The sequence below is a fragment of the Salmo trutta genome, chromosome 4, assembly GCF_901001165.1.
Source record: "Salmo trutta chromosome 4, fSalTru1.1, whole genome shotgun sequence".
NCBI lineage: Eukaryota > Metazoa > Chordata > Actinopteri > Salmoniformes > Salmonidae > Salmo > Salmo trutta.
In genome coordinates this window covers 30,849,759-30,873,950 of record NC_042960.1, presented here as the reverse complement: position 1 = coordinate 30,873,950, position 24,192 = coordinate 30,849,759, and the positions used below count along the sequence as shown (strand labels likewise).

At 42.8% G+C, this 24,192-nt stretch overlaps 1 protein-coding gene across 5 annotated transcripts in view; it reads left to right on the top strand.

Annotated features, from left to right (window-relative positions):
• Positions 1–10,058, top strand: part of LOC115192219 (KN motif and ankyrin repeat domain-containing protein 4) — a 94,968-nt gene extending 84,910 nt beyond the window's left edge. For all 5 annotated transcript variants that reach the window (XM_029750470.1, XM_029750467.1, XM_029750468.1 and 2 more), the window contains exons 5-10: positions 2,551–2,814; positions 4,256–4,340; positions 7,448–7,667; positions 7,920–8,062; positions 8,595–8,795; positions 9,842–10,058. In XM_029750470.1, the coding sequence (XP_029606330.1) occupies positions 2,551–2,814; positions 4,256–4,340; positions 7,448–7,667; positions 7,920–8,062; positions 8,595–8,795; positions 9,842–10,000 (1,072 nt within the window). In that variant the 3' untranslated portion in view covers positions 10,001–10,058. The remainder of the gene's footprint in view (positions 1–2,550; positions 2,815–4,255; positions 4,341–7,447; positions 7,668–7,919; positions 8,063–8,594; positions 8,796–9,841) is intronic.
• The last annotated feature ends 14,134 nt before the right edge of the window (positions 10,059–24,192 follow it).

The window sequence follows — 24,192 nt, the reverse complement described above, 5'->3', positions numbered from 1 at the left end:
AAGTGAAATATATACAGTGCCTTGCGAAAGTATTCGGCCCCCTTGAACTTTTCGACCTTTTGCCACATTTCAGGCTTCAAACATAAAGATATAAAACTGTAATTTTTTGTGAAGAATCAACAACAAGTGGGACACAATCATGAAGTGGAACAAAATTTATTGGATATTTCAAACTTTTTTAACAAATAAAAAACGGAAAAATTGGGCGTGCAAAATTATTCAGCCCCCTTAAGTTAATACTTTGTAGCGCCACCTTTTGCTGCGATTACAGCTGTAAGTCGCTTGGGGTATGTCTCTATCAGTTTTGCACATCGAGAGACTGAAATTTTTGCCCATTCCTCCTTGCAAAACAGCTCGAGCTCAGTGAGGTTGGATGGAGAGCGTTTGTGAACAGCAGTTTTCAGTTCTTTCCACAGATTCTCGATTGGATTCAGGTCTGGACTTTGACTTGGCCATTCTAACACCTGGATATGTTTATTTGTGAACCATTCCATTGTAGATTTTGCTTTATGTTTTGGATCATTGTCTTGTTGGAAGACAAATCTCCGTCCCAGTCTCAGGTCTTTTGCAAACTCCATCCGGTTTTCTTCCAGAATGGTCCTGTATTTGGCTCCATCCATCTTCCCATTAATTTTAACCATCTTCCCCGCCCCTGCTGAAGAAAAGCAGGCCCAAACCATGATGCTGCCACCACCATGTTTGACAGTGGGGATGTTGTGTTCAGGGTGATGAGCTGTGTTGCTTTTACGCCAAACATAACGTTTTGTATTGTTGCCAAAAAGTTCGATTTTGGTTTCATCTGACCAGAGCACCTTCTTCCACATGTTTGGTGTGTTTCCCAGGTGGCTAGTGGCAAACTTTAAACGATACTTTTTATGGATATCTTTAAGAAATGGCTTTCTTCTTGCCACTCTTCCATAAAGGCCAGATTTGTGCAGTATACGACTGATTGTTGTCCTATGGACAGAGTCTCCCACCTCAGCTGTAGATCTCTGCAGTTCATCCAGAGTGATCATGGGCCTCTTGGCTGCATCTCTGATCAGTCTTCTCCTTGTATGAGCTGAAAGTTTAGAGGGACGGGTCTTCGTAGATTTGCAGTGGTCTGATACTCCTTCCATTTCAATATTCTCGCTTGCACAGTGCTCCTTGGGATGTTTAAAGCTTGGTAAATCTTTTTGTATCCAAATCCGGCTTTAGACCTGCCTGGTGTGTTCCTTGTTCTTCATGATGCTCTCTGCGCTTTAAACGGACCTCTGAGACTATCACAGAGCAGGTGCATTTATACGGAGACTTGATTACACACAGGTGGATTCTATTTATCATCATTAGTCATTTAGGTCAACATCATTCAGAGATCCTCACTGAACTTCTGGAGAGAGTTTGCTGCACTGAAAGTAAAGGGGCTGAATAATTTTGCACGGCCAATTTTTCAGTTTTTTATTTGTTAAAAAAGTTTGAAATATCCAATAAATTTCATTCCACTTCATAATTGTGTCCCACTTGTTGTTGATTCTTCACAAAAAATTACAGTTTTATATCTTTATGTTTGAAGCCTGAAATGTGGCAAAAGGTCGAAAAGTTCAAGGGGGCCGAATACTTTCGCAAGGCACTGTATATATGTCTGTAAGCAATTGTTGGAAAAATTACTTGTGCCATGCACAAAGTAGATGTCCTAATCGACTTGCCAAAACTATAGTTTGTTAACAAGAAATTTGTGGAATTGTTAAAAAACGAGTTTTAATTACTCCAACCTAAGTGTATGTAAACTTCCGACTTCAACTGTATACTATTGCTAATTAGCTGTTCTGTGAATGGAAAATTCTCACCTTTTTTAAAGGGTTCACTGTGTCATATAAAAATGTAATAGCCTGGTTATGGTTGCCCCTAACCTTTGACCCATACCAGGAAGTGCATGCTGTGTGCCTCTGTTCAGATGTTTTCTCCATCCATACCTTCCTTGTCCCTCATCACAACCAAACTTTAAGAACACACACACACACACACACACACACACACACACACACACACACACACACACACACACACACACACACACACACACACACACACACACACACATTTCCTTGAGAACATAGCACAGACCTCCCTCCTTCAGACCCTGATCCCATGACCTCTCCTTACACTGCCTCTATTTGCCCTTCTCCTTCTGGAATTCTGTGGCCCCTGAACAAAAGGTCCACAAACATCCATGAAGGAACACTATTCTATGCCAGACCTTAGCCTATCTGACCTTAGTCTTTCTGATCAAGGGGCCTATAGAAGTTCCTTGACAGTGACAAAAACTTACAAACACACATACCTTTTCATGAAGTGCCATCTGAATATGCACCTTTCCATGAACCATCTACACCTGACCATGCCATGTTCTCACTGGTCACAGATGTTAGTGATTCCAAGATGTTACACAAAAATGCTATGTTAGGCCAATGGCCAGCCCACATGGGGCTGAATGGCCTTATTTTATCATTTCAATGCTCTTCCAACATCTGTACTCTCACTGATGCTGTTTGTGCTGTTGTTAATGTCCAGGTATGAGACCAGCTCGAGTGAGGAGGAATCCAGTGAGGAGGAGAAGGGGGAGGTAGAGGAGGAGGAGGTGGACAGCTCTGAGCCTGAGGAGGAGCAGGAGAAAGAGGAGGGAGCTGGAGCAGCTCAGGGCCAGGAGGCCACAGCTACAGAGGAGGAGGCCCAGGGAGCAGGGGCCCAGGCTGGGGAGACAGAGGGCCATGAAGACTCTCAGGACCCAGAGAACAGCCAGGCACTCCTGGAGGAGCAGCCAGCTGCAGCAGCAGGGTATGTAGGGAGATAGAAGGAGAGTGTGGATGTGCGGGGAAATGGATTATCAAAAAAAGTATAATTATTTAAGTAGTGTGATCGAGAAGTTGGTGACCAGAACATTTGTTGTTTAACTCCCACAGTGGGCCAGCCACCAGGCAGTTCTTGATCAAGGTTCTTCTACCCATATTGTTTCATTAAACATCATCCAGAGTGGATGACTTCTGAAATGATAACCGCATGCGGTATTTGCCGCAACAGAGTAGAGCAACACCCTTCAATTGATGCGCTGGGAAACAAACAAAAGTGGACGCATCTCTCACAAAAACCGACCAAAAATTAAATCACGGATAATTATAAGGGAGCAGGAAAACTTAGAAATTGCCTACAATAATTACAATAACTTTTCAATCAACAAATTGACAGATTTCCTAGGAAAACCCGGAGTGGGGTAATACCAGATTTATGCATTTTTTTTAACACCTGTAACTGCCATTTCCTGCCATCTAGAGCAAAACATTAATTTTTTTACATAGTGCTGCAACCAGTCCACAAGATGGCGCAGCACACCTCTTACATTGTTTAGGGAGAACCTTGATCCAGGTCTTTGTTCAGGTGAGGGCCAGCTGAGTAAATCCAGTATAGAGCCTTCAGGGCCCAATTAGACCACAATTAGACAGGTGCTGAGTGAGGCTTTAATATATCAGCCGTCCACCCCACCGATTGGGCCTGGCCCTAGAATGGTCCGGCCCCTTCCGCTGCTGACATACCAGACATACACACATGTATGCACACACACACACACACACACACACACACACACACACACACACACACACACACACACACACACACACACACACACACACACACACACACACACACACACACTGAAGTGTGATTCAGTTACATGGAGGATGTGTTGGATGTGTTGACTTTTAGGCTCTGTCTCAGAAAAGCCCTCAGGGGTTGTGCTATTGTTCTGTCTGTGTTAGTCAGGAAGGAGCAGGCAGGACATCACGTGGGCTCTACATTGTTGTTGACATCCTTACATGCAGCAGCGTGATGAGAAAATAGACATGCCAGGATTATATATTACCACAGTGGACAAAGAATCACAGTGAAGAGATGGGGAAAAGTACAGTTGTGTGTTTATTGCTTTCGACGAGTCATCGTCACATAACTGTATCTTTATTTACAGTCTCGGTAAACTTAATGTCAAGAGACGTAAGCTATCATGTTTCATAAGGAATATGCATTGCATTATGCTACCGTTGGATTTATGTTTCTGCTTTTTGCTTATGTACTGTATGATTAGGCCTGGCATGTTTTGAGGGACTTGATTTCCCTACTACGGTTCACGATAATTTAATCCAGACAATTGCACCATCGAATATGTCTGTCTGTCAATATGAATTGCTATGAAAGATAACTTCAAAGTTATGTCATGTTCACACAGCGAGACGATCGATGAGGGCTTCATGGAAGCGTGTCACTACATTAAGGATCGTATGGCAGAAGTGGAGGCCCCCAATAAAGAAATGGTAAGAACAGTTCCCTTCAAACTGTCGCGCCTGAGGTTAATCGTGGTTAAGGCCGACACCCTCTTCACATACAGTACCAGTCAAGCGTTTGGACACACCTACTCATTCAAGGTTTTATCTTTATTTTTTCTATTTTCTACATTGTAGAATAATAGTTAAGACGTCAAAACTATGAAATAACACATATGGAATCATGTAGTAACCAACAAAAATGTTACACAAATTAAACAAATCTAAATATATTTTATATTTAGAGATTCTTCAAAGTAGCCACCCATTGCCTTGATGACAACTTTGCACACACACCCTTGGCATTCTCTCAACCAGCTTCATGAGGTAATCACCTGAAACACATTTCAATAAACAGGTGTGCCTTGTTGAAAGTAATTTGTGGAATTTCTTTCCTTCTTAACCAATCAGTTGTGTTGTGACAAGGTAGGGTTTGTAGACAGAAGATAGCCCTACTTGGTAAAAGACCAAGTCCATATTATGGCAAGAACAGTTCAAATAAGCAAAGAGAAACAACAGTCCATCATTACTTCAAGACATGAAGGTCAGTCAATAAGAAACATTTCAAGAACTTTGAAAGTTTCTTCAAGTGCAGTCACAAAAACCATCAAGCGCTATGATTGAAACTGACTCTCATGAGGACCGCCACAGGAAAGGAAGACCCAGAGTTACCTCTGCTGCAGAGGATAAGTTCATTAGAGTTAACTGCACCTCAGATTGCAGCCCAAATAAATGCTTCACAGAGTTCAAGTAACAGACACATCTCAACATCAACTGTTCAGAGGAGACTGTGTGAATCAGGCCTTTATGGTCGAATTGCTGCAAAGAAACCACTACTAAAGGACATCAATAAGAAGAAGAGACTTGCTTGGGCCAAGAAACATGAGCAATGGACATTAGATCGGTGGAAATCTGTCCTTTGGTCTGATGAGTCCAAATTTCTGAGTTTTGGTTCCAACCACTGTGTTTTTGTGAGACGCAGAGTAGGTGAACTGATGAACTCTGCATGTGTGGTTCCCATCGTGAAGCATGGAGGAGGGGGTGTGATGGTGTGGGGGTGCTTGGCTGGTGACACTGTAGGTGATTTATTTAGAATTCAAGGCGCACTTAACCACAACATTCTGCAGCGATACGTCATCCCATCTGGTTTGCGCCTAGTGGGACTATTATTTGTTTATCAACAGGACAATCACCCAAAACACACCTGCAGGCTGTGTGAGGGCTATTTGACCAAGAAGGAGAGTGATGGAGTGCTGCATCAGATGACCTGGCCTCCACAATCACCTGATCTCAACCCAATTGAGATGGTTTGGGATGAGTTGGACCGCAGAGTGAAGGAAAAGCAGCCAACAAGTGCTCAGCATACATGTATGTGGGAACTCCTTTAAGATTGTTGGAAAAGCATTCCTCATGAAGCTGGTTGAGAGAACGCCAAGTGTGTGCAAAGCTGTCATCAAGGCTACTTTGAAGAATCTAAAATATATTTTTATTTGTTTAACACTTTTTTGGTTACTACATGATTCCATATGTGTTATTTCATAGTTTTGATGTCTTCCCTATTATTCCACAAGGTAGAAAATAGTACAAAGAAAGAAATACTCTTGAATGAGTAGGTGTCCAAACTTTTGACTGGTACTGTATGCGATCCATGAACAGCGTGGGATTTTAATCCCAGCCCGACTGGTCTTCACACCATGTACCTCATTTTTGTACCGCTTTCAATAAAAACTGGGAAAATACCTGAAAACATGCTTTTTTGTAAATAAGGTACAAGTGCTAACAAACGTGAATCCTAACCCTAGCTTCATGTCCACATCCTGGTTCAACCCATAGAGATTTAGTTGGAGAGCTCAACTTATGGCATCTGTGACAGCAAGGACAGAGCCATTAATGCTATCTCCATTTTGAAGTTGTAAATGTTCTTCTTTTGTGTTTGAAAAAAGCATAAAGGGTATAATGGTGATTTACCGCCACCTGCAGTGCTGGAGTCTTGAACCAAATCTTGTGTGTCATTCATTTATTTTGGCTACTAGATGGTGGTGATACAGCTTAAAGCCATTTACAAACTAGGTAACCAAAAGAAGAAGCCAATGGTCTGAACATTGGCTTATCCCTCCCAACCCATAGGAATCACCACCCACTTAACTACTTGAAAATGGTGGAAGCCCTCAATGGCAATGTCCTTGCAAAAACAGGGTTATATCCAACTAGAGATCTCTAACTATCTTTATGATTCAACACTAATCCTAGCCTCAACCACAACCCTAACCCTAGCTTCATGTCCACATCCCAGTACAACCCTAACCCTAGCCTCAACCACAACCCTAACCCTAGCCTCAACCATAACCCTAACGCTAGCTTCATGTCCACATCTCAGTACAACCCTAACCCTAGCCTCAACCATAACCCTAACCCTAGCCTCAACCACAACCCTAACCCTAGCCTCAACCATAACCCTAACGCTAGCTTCATGTCCACATCCCAGTACAACCCTAACCCTAGCCTCAACCATAACCCTAACCCTAGCCTCAACCCTAACCCTAGCCTCAACCATAACCCTAACGCTAGCTTCATGTCCACATCCCAGTACAACCCTAACCCTAGCCTCAACCATAACCCTAACCCTAGCCTCAACCCTAACCCTAGCCTCAACCACAACCCTAACGCTAGCTTCATGTCCACATCCCAGTACAACCCTAACCCTAGCCTCAACCACAACCCTAACCCTAGCCTCAACCATAACCCTAACCCTAGCCTCAACCACAACCCTAACCCTAGATTCATGTCCACATCCCGGTACAACACTAACCCTGACCCTAACCCTAACCCTAGATTCATGTCCACATTCCGTTTCAACTCTAAACCTAGCCTCAACCCAACCCTAACCTTAACCTACTGCAACCCTAACCCTTGTTAGGCACAACCCCGTACAACAGACATGTTCTGCCGGTAATGTACTAGGAGAGTGTGTGTTTGTGTGTGTGTGTGTGTGTAACAGTGTGTGTTTGTGTCTCCCCTCAGAGACATGTTCTGACAGCGTTGTACCAGGAGTGTGTGTGTCATAGTGTGTGTGTGTGTGTGTTCTCTCCCTCTGTCAGAGACAGGTCCTGATGGTGTTGTACCAGGAGTGGTTCCGTGTGTCCAGTCAGAAGGACTCTCTGGCTGACACTGTCACCCTCTACCTGAGAGAGGTAGGCATCGCCACGCCGACCCTCCTGCGTTACATTGTGAACCTGGCCGACGGTAACGGCAACACAGCGCTCCACTACAGCGTGTCCCACTCCAACTTCCCTGTGGTCAAACTGCTGCTGGACACAGGTACGGGGTAATCACACACCTCTCTCCAACACCCTCACTCTCATCTATCAATTCAATTCTCTCTCGCCCCTTTTTCCCCGGTCTCTCCAGCTCACCTTTTCCTCGTCGAGTCCTTAGCTATTGACTTGACATGGTCTGTGTGTGAGTTTGTACGTGTTTGCGACACGCTTGAGCAGGCATACGTATGTCTGTGTGTATGTTCATTTACGCGTGCTTTTGGTTTTGTGTGTGTGTGTGTGTGTGTGTGTGCAGGTCTGTGTGAGGTGGACATCCTGAACAAGGCGGGCTACACAGCCGTGATGCTGGCCTCCCTAACAGCTGCGGATCGATCAGAGGACATGGAGGTGGCTCTGCAGCTACTGAGACAGGGAGATGTCAATGCCCGCGCCAGCCAGGTACACAAAACATGTACCCCCCCCCCCCCCCCCACACACACACACACACACACACACACACACACACACACACACACACACACACACACACACACACACACACGTTGTACACTCACAGACACACATTAACACTGAGCCACTCTCACCGGAACTCAGGCAGTCACAGACTGTATATTCACTCAGCTATCTACTGTACAAGCCATTCTATAGACATAGAAACACCTGCACACGGTCACCTACAATCCCTTTTTTTCTTTACCTCTCCTGCACAAGTTAGTTGTTGTTCACCTTTTAAACCGTCATCATTTTGTTTTGTATTTTTTTTGCGCGCCCCGAAAAAGTATATATATTTAACAAAAAATACCTAGACTCAATACAAACCTACTCACCCAGTCAACCAGGACCGGTGTACTTGACTCTTTTCCTCACACTCATTCTTCCTACCACAAACATACATCGTTTCCCTCTCTCACGTTTCCTTCCTGTGCTCTTTTCTTTTTCTCTTAATTCTCTCCCTCTCCTGGTTTCTAAGGCAGGGCAGACGGCTCTGATGCTATCGGTCAGCCATGGCCGTACAGCCATGGTGCGGTTGCTGCTGAGCTGCCAAGCTGACCTCAACATTCAGGACAAAGACGGTTCGACCGCACTCATGTGTGCGTGTGAGCACGGTCACACCGAGATCGCTCGGGTGCTACTGGAGTCTGGCCACTGTGACACCAGCCTCACAGACAAGGTGCACACATGCTGTACAAATACGCACATCAGGGCATACACACAAACATGAACAAATACATACCACAGGAGGTTGGTGGCATCTCAATTGGGGAGAATGGACTTGTGGTAATGTCTGGAGCAGATTCAATGGAATCAAATACATCAAACACATGGTTTCCATTTGCTCCGTTCCGTTCGTTATTATGAGCCGTTCTCCCCTCAGCAGCCTCCTGTGATACATGCAGTGGTTACCTTTGGACTTCCCAAAATGTTGCATTTCAAAACACAACAGTGCCACTACCCGGCTAAAACTGGGAAGTGCATCATGTTCATTTAATTGAATGTGATGAGCACAGAGACTCTCAGAGGATGTCAAATCCCCTAACCTTTGAGCTGCAGGGAATTGACCAGAAACACACTATCCTATCTTACCTCCACTGAGTGATAGCAGCATGGGCAGCCAGATATTCGCTTCTAGGTTAATGACTGGTTTGTAGTGATGTCTCTCTGGGTTTGACACACTAACCCCTCCTAGAAGGCATTACACTGTGCTTGATGTGTAGAGGTGTCTGTATGCGAATTGCGTGGAGGCTATGGCTAGAATCAGACCTTGTGTGAGGCCTCCAGGGCAAAGTAGACCCTGGAACCCCAGACATCGCTGTGTGGGTGTGGGCTGTGGCAGACAGGCTGCAAATATCACTCTCTCTATCTCTTCCTTTCCCATGGTCCTGACATGGTATTATCCTGCTCTCACTCTCGTCCCACAAGCCAGCCAGGAATCGAACCAAGAATCTTCCAATTCCGAGTCAGACGCATAATCCATTGCACCACTGGCCCATTGTGACGATAACCTTTTATTGGGGTGTAGGTTTTGCCTGTACGCTCATTACCCAGGTCTCCTGTTTCTCCTGTTGGTCCTACTGTGGGAAGGGGAGGGAGGGAGGGGTCTGAAGCACACATTCTCTGGCTAGTGGAGAGGACAGTGTTCACTGTTCAAACATGATTGACCCACACTGTTTTTGTTTTCTCTAAAAGTGAATCAACATTCTCTCTCTCTCTCTCTAGGATGGACAGAGGGCTCTGTCGGTGGCGGTAGCGTCCTCCCACGCTGAGCTAGTTGACCTACTCAAGACCCACTCAGATTCCACCACCACCCAGGCCTCTATCCCCTCCACCACCACCTCTGCCACCATCATCACCACCACCACAGCCTCTCTCCTCTGAGCCCCCTCCAGTAGCCCCTCTCTAACCGCTACCCTACCCCAGCCCCGGACCCACCCACCCTGGACCCACTATACCCCCGGACTTCTCTCCGTGAACCAGAGGAGGCTGGTGGGTGGAGGTATAAGAGGACGGGCTCATCGTAATGGCTGGAGTGGAATGAATGGAACGGTATCAAACTGATCAAACATATGGGAACCGCATGTTTGACTCCATTCCATGAATTCAAATGCAGCCATTACAATGAGCCTGTCCTCCTATAGCTCCTCCCACCAGCCTCCACTGTCATGGACCATACCCTTTTCCAGACTGTCTGGAGGACAGACAAAGGCTGTATTCACCACCACTGCCTATATCTCCCCACCGACCAGAGCTCAGCTCACAGATAGGCCTATTGGACCGGAGCCCCACGGAACCAGAATAACACACATTCTTCACATTTCTGCCAACATTTAGTGAGTGGGAATAATGTATCAACTGTTTGGCAGCCAGCCAATGTGACACTCAAAAACCCAGTAGCAGTGGCGACAGTGGTGATTGACAGGTGATCCAGGAAGAGGGCAGAAGGACAACAGAAGGATGATGGATTGCTGCTTTCTAATATAAAACAAGCTATTCAGGCCAAAATAATCTTAAACACATGATCTACCTTAAAAATCGGCCATTTTATTATCAATACTATGTTTTTCCTTTTTATACCTGTAGCTAGGTTTCCATCCAATTGGCAACAGATTTTCATGCGAATATTCTAAAATCCGCATAAAGAAAATATGTACATGTGTTTCAAGCAAACTGACTTGTTGCAGGAAAATTAAATCTGTGTGATGTATTGCACACAAAATTTACATTTTCGCTTAAATTCAAGTTCAACGTTTTTTGTTGTGTGTTTTATATGTTATATAATGTTATATATGTATATGTTATATATGTTTAACCTTTATTTAACTAGGCAAGTCAGTTAAGAACAAATTCTTATGTATAATGACAGCCTACCCCAGCCTAACCTGGACAACACTGGGCCAATTGTGCGCTACCCAATCACAGCCGGATGTGATACAGCCTGGATTCAAACCAGGAACTGTAGTGACTCCTCTTGCACTGAGATGCAGTGCCTTAGACCACTGCGCAATTTGGGAGCGAAAAGTTCAATCAATCAATTAATCAATCAAGTGTATTTATAAATACCTTTTTCCATCAGCAGTTTTCACAAAGTGCTATACAGAAACCCAGCCTAAAACTCCAAACAGGAAGCAATGCGGATGTATAAGGGAAAAACTCCCTAGAAAGGCCGGAACCTAGAAGAAAATATAGAGTACCAGTCCCTGAAGGCTGGCCAGTCCTCTTCTGGCTGTGTCAGTTGGAGATTATAATGGCCATTAAAGCCAGATTGCTCTTCAAGATGTTCAAACGTTCATTGACCTAAATCAATGTGTTTCCATCGCATTTTACATTAGTTTTGACACAAAAACTGTTGCCGTAAATATTAAATATACCTACTCTGGTTTAGCCAACAGCTCGCAGATACACTGCGGGTAGGCTAATCTGCACAGTGAGATTATTTGGGATAAGAATATTTGCGTTTGTCAAATGGCAGTCAAGCATCAATCATCATGACACCAGAATAAGACCCTCGATATTTATTGGACCGGAACATCAAGTTCACAGCGTGTACTTTCAACCCCCTGTGAAGTTCATCATAATTGACTTAATATGTAGCCTAATAAACTGAATGGTTTCTCGAGATAAATCAGTATTTGCGCCTAAAGATGTTTCCAAGCGGCGTTTCACGCAAAATACATTTTACCGGCACAAAAATATCCCACCGTGTCTAACGAACAAATTCTCTGTCGGCGTTTATAAAATTGTTACGAAAATTCCCGTTTGCATCACAGCTGTCGTGATTTTTTTTAATATACGGTCTGACTTTACTCACGTGGAAACTGGATGGAAAACGTGGTTATTAATGACATTACTATTCCTTTGTATTTGGACATTTATTTAACTCATAAAGTCTGAATGTTATTATAACGTCTTATCAAATACACACAGTATATTTATTTTTGCAATGCAATTTGTTTTACTCTGTTTGATTGACGCACGCTGTACATATCCAAGCTTGGTTTTCGTCAGTTACGGCCTGACGACTGACTCACTCAGACGTCTTCCAATATGAAGCAATTTAACAACCCTCGCAGAAGCTACACAAGCTACTCCACTGCAGTATGTTGCAGCAACTGTGTACCCTACTGAACAATTTACTTTCCGGCTCTCTCTCTCTCTCTCTCTCTCTCTTTGTCACTCACACACCTCACGCACACACACTCTCTCGCTCACTCCACTGTAATGCATCCCTTCCTCTGTCTGCCTGCTTCTAGACTACACATTAAATGATGTATACACCCAAATTGCTACAAAATGCACAAAGAATGTCAGGCAATTTTACATTCCAGATACAGTGTCATTCATATCTCTACAGGACTATCGTACAACATCACACCACTGAGCACAGGAAGCCTTGCAGTAGACTACTATCCATCACAGGTCATAATGTAATAGGGGTTGTAACATTTTCTGTAACGTTTCAGTCAGTTAGTAATGTTACAACCCCTTGTCCCGTACGGACACACACAGGCTGCTTTCACTGCTAGAAAAGTAGAACGGTTGTTTTTAGGGGATTTGCGCCTCTGTCTTCCACACCCACCTCTTCTCTGTGTTGAACGATGGCTTAGTATAGGACACTGGTGTGAAGTAATGGCATGATGAGAATATCCTAGCTTGCCTATCAGAAAATGAAGAGGTATGTGGCTCAATGTGGTTTTTTCATACCCGGTCCTTTAAGAACCCAGTCCTGAAGGAAAGGGGTTGTACTCACAAGGTGGAGTGGTGCTGTCTTTTCTCACCTGGTCATCAGAAACCAGGCTTAGGAGCTGAAGACTGACCTCTACTGGTTAAAGAAGTATATGGCTAACTACCTGAAGATACAGTATTGTGAAAAATATATCTGGTATTGTCTGACATTTGCTCTTAAATATATTTAGTATTTATTCAAAATGCTATATTTTTACAATATACAGTATATGCATGGGCCAATAGTCCAATGAACATGTTGGAATTTGTTGAATATGTGAATGTATTGGTTCTTCTGGATGGTATATATATAAGCTGATTGGTCTACTCTAAAAAGCAATGTGACTGTTAATTGGTTGGGATGTTCATACTCGTCTCTTATTGGACAAGGCTGTGTACTGTACTGTGTCAATAGGATTGACTGTTGTAATACTTAATCACAATCAGATGTACCTGTACCTGCCTGTAATATTCCTACTATCAAATTGGCTTGAATGTTAACCATTTGCAAATCAAAGAATTGCTTCAAAATAAAAATGAAAATTTGAAACTGTATTGGGTAGAAGTGTATAATGTGATGATCCAATGGATATTAGCATCTAAGGTGCATTAGCCTCTGAAGGATGTCTGAATAAGTGCACACTTATTTTTTTCCCCTTCTGACCATCTACAGTGCCTTCGGAAAGTCTTCAGACCCCTTGATTTTTTCCCACATTTTTTTACGTTTCAGCGTTATTAAAAAATGGGCAAATTTTTTCCCCTCACCAATCTACACACAATAGCCCATACTGACAAACCAAAAACATATGTTAAAAAATAAAAATACCTTCTTTACATAAGTATTCAGACCCTTTGCTATGACACTCGAAATTTCCATTGATTATCTTGAGATGTTTCTACAACTTCATTGGAGTCCACCTGTGGTAAATTCAATTGATTGGACATGATTTGGAAAGGCACACACCTGTCTATGTAAGGTCCCACAGTTGACAGTGCATGTCAGAGCAAAAACCAAGCCATGAGGTTGAAGGAATTGTCCGTAGAGCACCGAGACAGGATTGTGTCGAGGCACAGATCTTGGGAAGGGTACTAAAAAATGTCTGCAGCATTGAAGGTCCCCAAGAACACAGTGGCCTCCATCAATCTTAAATGGAAGAAGAATGGAATCACCAAGACTCTTCCTAGAGCTGAGTTCATGGCCAAACTGAGCAATCGGGGGAGAAGGGCCCTGGTCAGGGAGGTGACCAAGAACCCAATGGTCACTCTGCTAGAGTTCAATAGTTTCTCTGTAGAGATGGGAGAAACTTCCAGAAGGACAAGCATCTCTGCAGCACTCCACCAATCAGGTCTTTATGCTAGAGTGGCCAGACGGAAGCCACTCCTCAGTAAAAGGCACATGGCAGCCTGCTTGGAGTTGACAAAAGGCACCTAAAGACTCTCAGACCATGAGAAACAAGATTCTCTGGTCTGATGAAACCAAGATTGAACTCTTTGGCCTGAATGCCAAGCATCATGTCTGGAGGAAACCTGGCACCATCCCTAATATTAAGCATGGTGGTGGCAGCATCATGCTTTGGGGATGTCTTTCAGCGGCAGGGACTGGGAGACTAGTCAGGATCGAGGGAAAGCAATGAACGGAGCAATGTGCAGTGAGATCCTTGATGAAAACATGCTCCAGAGCGTTCAGGACCTCAGACTGGGGCGAAGGTTCACCTTCCAAAAGGACAACAACCCTAAGCACACAGTCAAGACAACGCAGGAGTGGCTTCGGGACAAGTCTCTGAATGTCCTTGAGCCAGAGCCCGGACTTGAACCAGATCGAACATCTCTGGAGAGACCTGAAAATAGCTGTTCAGCAACGCTCCCCATCTAACCTGACAGAGCTTGAGAGGATCTGCAGAGAAGAATGGGAGAAACTCCTCAAGTACAGGTGTGCCAAGCTTGTAGTGTCATCCCCAAGAAAACTCGAGGCTGTAATCCCTGCCAAAGGTGATTCAACAAAATACTGAGTAAAGGGCCTGAATACTTATGCAAATGTGATATTTCAGTTTTTTATTTATAATACATTTGCAAAAATGTCTAAAAACCTGTTTTTGCTTTGTCATTATGGGGTGTTGTGTGTAGATCGATGAGGGGAAAAAAACTATTTAATCCATTTTAGAATAAGGCTGTAATGTAACAAAATGTGGAAAAAGTCAAGGGGTCTGAATACTTCCCAAATGCACTGTATTATACTGACCTCACATGCAGCTGTCCACCTGTCAAATACCTTCACTGAGTCAATTTCACTCTGCCAGACAGACCACTCACACCAGGGACATCACAGAAGAAATAAAATGCCATGTGGCACCCACTAGTGTGTGTGTGTGCGTGCGTGCGTGCGCAAGTGTATAGTTTGTGTGTGTGTAAAACTAGCTTGCACCAGCAGATGGTAATGTTACCCCAGGATAAAGACAAGAGTGAGTGGTGTCTCTGCATCCTCAGAATGCCAGCAGTACAGTGATTTCAGAAAGTATTCAACCCCAATGACTGGTTCTATATTTTTTTGTGTTACAAAGTGGGATTCAAATTGGTTTAATTTAATTATAATTGTTTTGTCAACAACCAAAACAAAACACTCTAACATTTGTATTCATGAAAAATAAAACACTTATATATCTTGATTAGATAAGTATTCAACCCCCTGAGTCAATACATGTTAGAGTCACCTTTGACAGCAATTACTATTATTTATTTAATCTACCGTCTATGTTTAATTGTTACCCGATTAAATGAATCTTATCTCAATTAACTCCTTTGGATTTGGGGCACCACGAGTGCGTTTGTTTATAGAGTTACCATTTCCCGAATTAACCTCTAAAGGTATTTACCTATCACATCCATAAAACAGTGAATGTATTAATCATAACCTCATATCATATCATCATTCTGAACAGTCGTAACCTCCAGCATCTGCAAAAACCCCAACCTTACTTATGATTCAGTACTACACAAATTGGTTTAATTATTTATTTACTAGCTAACTAAATGATAACACAGGATAAACATACACACTTAATACATTAGAAAAAGGTCCCTAGCGGACTGACACAACACATGGCGGCTTGTTACAAACATAGATGGAGAGGGAGGGAGGGAGGGAGGGAGGGAGGGGGAGAGAGAGAGACACTTACCGTTGATACATTTTAGGAACTACTCTCACAGTAATCATATACTTTGCACACAAACCGCCACCCGTTTGGAGTAAGAAATCATGAATCTATTTACGTGTAAATGCCTTCGAATCTCTGTCGGTATCAGGCCTTCTTAGGAAGGGTGTTGGGCCTTTCCGTGGCACGCTTGTAAGGCTCCGATTGTCCAGAAGGGGTCCCCCCCATTTCTTCTACTGTTGCTCTCCTCTGCCGTCGCCTGACATCCCGTGACCCGTTGTGTAGTGCTGAACTGAACTACACTCTGCTTCCACTCGCTATGAAAAATTATTATTTGAAGATAGGCTAGCCAGCCGTATCACTAGTTCTCAGTGGGGTGATGAGAGTAGTAGACTACGATGGTCTTAAAAGTAGTAGAATCGTCCCACTTAAATTCGCTTTTCTAGATACTTTACATAGGACAGCTAATCAGCCATACCAGTTATTGTCCGGGAGGTGACGTTATCGTCTCTACCTCGTGTTTAGATTTCAGAGTTCAAATCACTTTGGATGTGAGCTGCAGCTACATGCCTCTCTGGTCTAAATATTAATTTCTTTACCAATAATTTTATACACTCTGGTCGAAAGGGACGGTTCTGTCAGGCTGACACTCTCTCTGACCTCACTCGGGGTGTGGCTACTTACTGTGCAAAGTTTATAGAAAACAAATTATCTCTGATGGCTCCCTATGTTAACAAAACAGCTTTCATAATTTTTCATATTTCATGCACAATGTAAAGGATGGAGATTTTGTACATGTAGAGGGTATACTTTTCAAGTTACAGTATTTCCTTTAAAACATTTTTATTAACGTCACAAAATAACAACTGAAATGACATCATTATTCTTTAGATCGTCTCTGACCATTCCCCACATTGTACATTAGAAATATTGTTCCAGTATTCGCTTTAGAACGTGTTAGAGTTTTGTCTGGAAAAAGTCTCTGGAGACAAAGCACATTCCTTTGTGACCCTGGATCTCCTCTCCTTTCATTTACAACAGGGCGTGAGCTCCCTCCTCCCCCCTCTCTGAGTGAGAGAGGGTATGGTGGTTACTGTCATCCATTGCAAAGCTGATCTGACCTATTTGGATCCTCACAGGACAGTCATGACACTTTCAACACCCCCGATGAACTGAGGCTTTCTTATGGCAAAAGAGTGGGGTGCAATGCAATATTAGGCAGGTGTTCCTAATGTTTAGAATACTCAGTGTATGTAAAAAAATTCTGAAATACATTGAAGAATGTATTTTAGAATATATTTTCACATGTATTTATCAATATTTTTGGTAAATATATTAAAAAAATGTATTTGAAAATGCTTTGTCAAATATATTCCAACATGTATTTGTAATGTATTTGTAAGAAATATATTTTAAATTAAAATGCAAGGCAAATATAAAAACTGTCCAAATCATATTGTAACAAAATGGTGTCTATTCATTGCCATCAAATGCACTTATGTCAGTCTCATTAAGACTGCAGAACAGGCAGTGTACAAGCCTAACCTTTAAACACAGAACACAACAGAACACATTAACTGGCATGACAATCCGTCTCCTGGGAGGCCAAAAAAGACTAAAACTAATCCAGGCACCCAACAAATCATGCCTCCAAGTCTTGTAATAAGCATACAAAATCTTGCATTGGAAAACCTCCCCATACAAAATCATTTTTATTATATTTGGCACAAAAACAAAACAAAAGCGCTAACATGCATTTAAATGAAGAAAAAAAACGGGTGCAAACATGATACATTATCGGTCATTTAGTGACTCCATGTCTTTCATGTGCATATAACAAACAAACTTGACGAAAGCATTGCAACCAACGTCAAATGGGCAGAACTGAACGTATTCTGGATCATTCCACAAAATAAGTGCCTTCTGCGTCCCTTTGATATGTTAAGTAGAAATGATGCACCAATATTGCATTTTAAAAGCCTGTTAAATGAAATGAAGGGCTCTTTAATATAGACCACATGGATAATTCAATAAATCAGATTTTCCATATGAATAAACATTTGCTAAAGTGCCAAAATTCAGCATTTTGACATGTCCCTCTGTGAACCCTCTGTGACTTCTAGGAAGATTTTAACTCACTAACCCCCCAATACACTCAACGTTTTCACTATCATTGTACAGCCTTAGTTATTTTGTTGTTTTGACAAAGTCATGTCTGAAGATGATTTACTTCATGTGATTAGTGATTCATTGACGTCTGTCCCTCATTTTAAGATCAGCCCTTGTTACGTGAACTGAACTCTCGTTTTAATATGGTGAAACTTTTCCTTTTTTAAATACTGATTTCAAAAGAAACATTGAACATCTAATAGTCAAATGATTTTCTGGTGTTTTGTCGTGAAAAACTGAACGGGTTTAGCATAACCCGTCAATCATGTTACCCATAGATAGACAGGCTAGAAATGTTCAACAATTTATTATTGGGAGTGAATTGCCCCTCCCGGTGGCACACAACAAGCTTAAATAAGCTTCAATAGATTGAAATAGATGTTTTTCCCATATTGGCAGGTGCAATGGTGAGGTTTTAGCACAGCAGCAGAAACATCCGGCCTCATTCACTCTAAGCCACTGAAGAAACCATTGTAAAAGCTCCCCAAGGAGAACTCTCATTAGCAACCCCCGCTGTTTCTAAACACACACGTAAACGAACGCATAAACATAAAAATAAGCAAACACAGCTACCCACAACCAAGCATGCACACACACACTGTATATACTGTAAATAACAATATGCTTCCTAATACAGGAGATAGTAGAAGATGATGGTGCATACATTAGGACTACCCCACATGATATAACACGCCTTCCCTCAAAACGTGCTTTTCTCTCCGTCTATCACATGCATGCAGTCACTTGCGTGTGCACACAAACATGAACACCTGAACGAGCGCATAAACACACACGCGCACGCACACACAGACAGAGTATACAAAACAAACACTTGCAAAGCATTTTTGTTCCTCAAATAGGAGATAATGAAAGAAAATGATGGGGAAATGATGATGCTGACCCTGAAACCATGAAATACATTGGAGTCTTTCTATAAACTAGGGTACAAGTGATGGTTTCCTACGCTGGACATCTTCTTACAGCTGTTGGATAATAATAATCTGATAATTCACCAGTTGATTTAAAACCTATGTTTAACCCTTTATCATGGTTTGTATCTTGACAGATTTGTCCAAAACCATGTGACATAATACATTACTTTTCTGTCCTTGGATTTATGTCAGTGTAAGTGTAAAGGAGTGTGTAACTGGCTGCAGGGAAGTCAGGCGCAGGAGAGCAGAAATGGGTAGCAAACGGAGCCCTTTATTGAAGCGAACAAAACACGGCACTCAGAAAACTAAACACACACGGGTTACAATAACCCGGCGCAAACCAGCCTGGAGTACACATACATTTACACATAACAATTCCACACACAGACATGGGGGGAAACAGAGGGTTATATGCAAGACGAGTAATGAGGGAATGCAAACCAGGCGTGCGGGAAAACAAGACAAAACAAATGGAAAATGAAAGGTGGATCGGCGATGGCTAGAAGACCGGTGACGTCGACCGCCGAACGCCGCCCGAACAAGGAGAGGGACCGACCTTGGCGGAAGTCGTGACAGTAAGATGTTGTTATATCATACTGTATATTAACCATTAATCAGTTAAATTAGACATTGAACTTGAACCGTGTAAGAATCCTGTATCTAGCTGTCTGACAGTTTTTGGTATAGTTTTCATGGGCACACACATCCAAAATGATGTATGCAATTGCAAAACCGAATGCTTCTCACAGAAAGAGTCACCTTACCTTGATACTTAAAACCTAAATCGATACTGTCATTAACATGATTCTTCAATAATTATGCATAATACTTGTTGGATGCACATTTGGTGTCCAGCTGATTTAGTTTTAGCTGTGATATTCTCACACATCCAGGAAGTAATTGTCGGAATGACAGTCAAGTGATGAACAGCTGTTGTGATAGCGCATGCAATGCAATAACAGCCCAAGTGCTGGAAAGAAAGGGGTTCGCGAGGAATGTACCAAATATTTCGGTGTCTAATTCCTTATGCCGGTGTAGACAGTTGTGCCTGTGTTCTGTTGCAAACACTCCTTTATATACATCTTGAACTGCATAAAAATCTTTTTTATTTTTGTTTCAAACCATTTTTTAAAATGTTGATCCCAATGTCACACATTGGCCCAATAATTTATAGAAAGACCCATACAGTGCATTCGGAAAGTATTCAGACCCCTTGACTTTTTCCCCCAAAAATGTACCTCATCAATCTACACACAGTGCTCCCTAATGACAAAGCAAAAACAGGTTTTTAGAAATTTTTGCAAATGTATTATATATAAAAACTTAAATATCACATTTACATAAGTATTCAGATCCTTTACTCAGTGCTTTGTTGAAGCACCTTTGGCAGCGATTACAGCCTCGAGTCTTCTTGGCTATGACGCTACAAGCTTAGCACACCTGTATTTGGGGAGTTTCTCCCATTCTTCTCTGCAGATCCTTTCAAGCTCTGACAGGTTGGATGGGTAGTGTGGCTGCACAGCTATTTTCAGGTCTCTCCAGAGATGTTAGATTGAGTTAAAGTCCGGGCTCTGGCTGGGCCACTCAAGAATATTCAGTGACATGTCCTGAAGCCACTCCTGCGTTGTCTTGGCTGTGTCTTGTTGGAAGGTGAAGCTTCGCCCCCAGTCTGAGGTCCCGAGCGCTTTGGAGCAGGTTTTCATCAAGGATCTCTCAGTACAATCTTGGTTTCATCAGACCGGAGAATCTTGTTACTCATGGTCTGAGAGTCTTTAGTTGCCTTTTGGCAAACTCCAAGCGGGCTGTCATGTGCCTTTTACTGAGGAGTGGCTTCTGTCTGGCCACTCTACCATAAAGGCCTGATTGGTGGAGCGCTGCAGAGATGCTTGTCCTTATGGAAGGTTCTCCCATCTCCACAGAGCTCTCCTCTGGAGCTATATCAGCATGACCATCAGGTTCTTGCTCACCTCCCTGACCAAGGACCTTCTCCCGATTGCTCAGTTTGGCATGGAGGCCAGGTCTTGGAAGAGTCTTGGTGATTCCAAACTTCTTCCATTTAAGAATGTTTGAGGCCACTGTGTTCTTGGGGACCTTCAATGCTGCAGACATTTTTTACTACCCTTCCACAGATCTGTGCCTTTACACAATCCTGTGTCGGCGCTCTTCAGATAATTCCTTCGACCTCATGGCTTGGTTTTTGCTCTGACATGCACTGTCAACTGTGGGACCTTATACAGACAGGTGTGTGCCTTTCCAAATCATGTCCAGTCAATTGAATTTACCACAGGTGGACTCCAGTCAACTTGTAGAAACATGTCAAGGATAATCAATAGAAACAGGATGCACCTGATCTCAATTTCGAGTCTCATTTTATTTTTTATTTTTTTTATTTCACCTTTATTTAACCAGGTAAGCTAGTTGAGAACAAGTTCTCATTTACAACTGCGACCTGGCCAAGATAAAGCAAAGCAGTGTGACACAGACAAAGCATAGGGTCTGAATACTTATGTAAATAAGTAGTTATTTTACATAAATGTGCAAACATTTCTAAAAACCTGTTTTTGTTTTGTAATTATGGGGGGAAAATGAGGGGGAAAAAAATGTATTTAATCCATTTTTGAATAAGGCTGTAACGTAACAAAATGTGGAAAAAGTCAAGGGGTCTGAATACTAAGGCACTCTTGCACAACCAACCTTTCCATACTGTGTGCTAAAAATAGCTTTTCTCTATCAGTCTTCCACACAAACACATGCACCACACTACACACAGAGCATACCCCTATAGTAGGATAATGAGTGAATGATAGGCTCTCCACCATCTACAGTAGCATAACAGCATCAGCTCTATTCCTAAACAAGGACTTCCAGAGAAGAGAGGCACAGCAGACAAACAGAGAGGGGGTATGTAGGGGTAGTCACTCTCTCTCTAAAGGTTACAGATCCATATACACCAGTTAGAAAGGATATCAGCCCAGCAGAGGAAATAAGGAAAGAGCACATTTACTGTAATCATCGATACAGTATGGCCTCAAGCTGAACTAAGAATGTGCACGTGCACACACGTAATATGCAAAATGCTAAGATACTACGTTTTGATATAAATCCCCCTACTTCTCATTTCCCTCATCCCCCCATACACACACACACACACGCACGCACGCACGCACACGCACACACACACACACACACACACACACACACACACACACACACACACACACACACACACACACACACACACACACACACACACACACTCCTAATCTGAATTGCAGATTCCTTCACTGCCCTGTCTGTGGCTCTCTATCTGACAGCATGATGAGGCAGGCTTGTTACCGTGAAGACTTTCAAGAGTAAATAACTTGTAATTAATTTCAGCCCGTCGACTCTCCCCCCCCCCAATCTCCCCAGCCCCAGTAGAGGGGCTTGGAATACTGATCTTAAACACTCTAGGAAATAATAGAAAATGTCATCCATTTTGCTGCTGAGGAATGAGGAAAACAGAGAGAAGAGAGAAACCCCCATGGCTGTACTCACTACCAACCCACAATCCCTTTCCAGTTCCCATTCCCATCGCCATTGACAGCGAGGCTTGGGAGGATTGGTCCTTGGAAACAAATGGTGGATTAATGTTTCATGGAAGAGGGTGCCAGTCAGATTAATAAGGTGTTTGAGGTTTCCTTCCCACTGCTCTGCTCCCATTCATTTTTTTTTTACGATGGCAGTGAGCGCCTCTGGCCATTGGGATACAGGATAATAAATGAGGCTGACAGATGGGGTTCAACCTGAACCCTAGTCTTAACCCTAACCTCAACCATAACCCTAGTCTCAACCATAACCCTCGAACCTGACCCTAGTTTCAACCCTAACCCTAGTCTCAACCCTAGCCCTGACTGTTGAAAAACTACTGTGGAAATGCCATGTAGCAACGCAGAGGGGAACCACCTTGTTCCTACCCCTCACCAGCTGTCTTTCTTGGGCATGGCTGTAGGGAGCATCTGAGGTGACATGGAAGGGGGAATGTGGCTTTGTGTCTGTCGTTAATCTCCAATGAAATGATAAAAATGCGCAATAGATTTAGTGGCCTTCTGGTATCTAGGAGACATATACGACAGAAGAGGACATGAGGAAGCATGTTCAGTGAAGAGGAACCCTGTAACAATGGCCATCCCACCCTCTGAGCCGTGATATCCACTGCCATCTCTCCGCTCTCACATCCATTAAACCCCCAGCGAGCTGTCATTCCCCTTCCACTGGGGTACCTTATTCTATTCCCCGCTCCACTCGCCTCTCTCTCTCTTTCCCTCAACTGGCTTCTCTCTCTTTCTCTATTTCCTGAGAACAACACTCAGTATAGAAGCAGGGAAACCACCGGCTGACAGTTGCACGGGGGTAACTCACCTTTATCAGCCATTAACCGACAAAGAGATTCTTTACCTCAGTTCCTACCATCGACCTTGACAACTGATAGAGGCTTTATGGTTACCTGGGCAATCAGAGAGAACCAAGGAGGTTACTAATAACAACGCAACACAAACAAGAGTTGGGCGATTTTTATAAATTTAATATATCAATATATAGAGATATTTATCAACAGCTTGATTTCATAGAAACGTGAGTGAGACCATTTTGGCATACAGTACAGATATTCCATGTAAGTACAGAAGTTGCTAAGTTTAACTCCCCCTCCCCCACACCCCCCTTCCCCTCCCACAGACACAAAACACCAAAACAGAAAGAACCAAGTAAAATATACAGGAGCACAAAACAAGGCACCAATAAATTAAATGATAACCCCTCGTTTAAAAATACGAAACAACAAAACCTATCTAACAGAATGAAATACAGTATAAACAACCTAAATTCTGCAATGCTTTACTGTTAAAAAGCAAAACAAAATTAAAAACAGAGAGGGGAAAAAAAGAGTAAACACTTTGGCAGATTATTAATTTTTAGTTACAATCAAGTAGTAAAGAAATCCAGTGCTCTTGTGTACAAATAAATTCATATATGGTCTACACTCCTTCTTAAACCTGTAGCCTTACCTTTTGTTTTAACAGATACAGTGCCTTGCGAAAGTATCCAGACCCCTTGGATT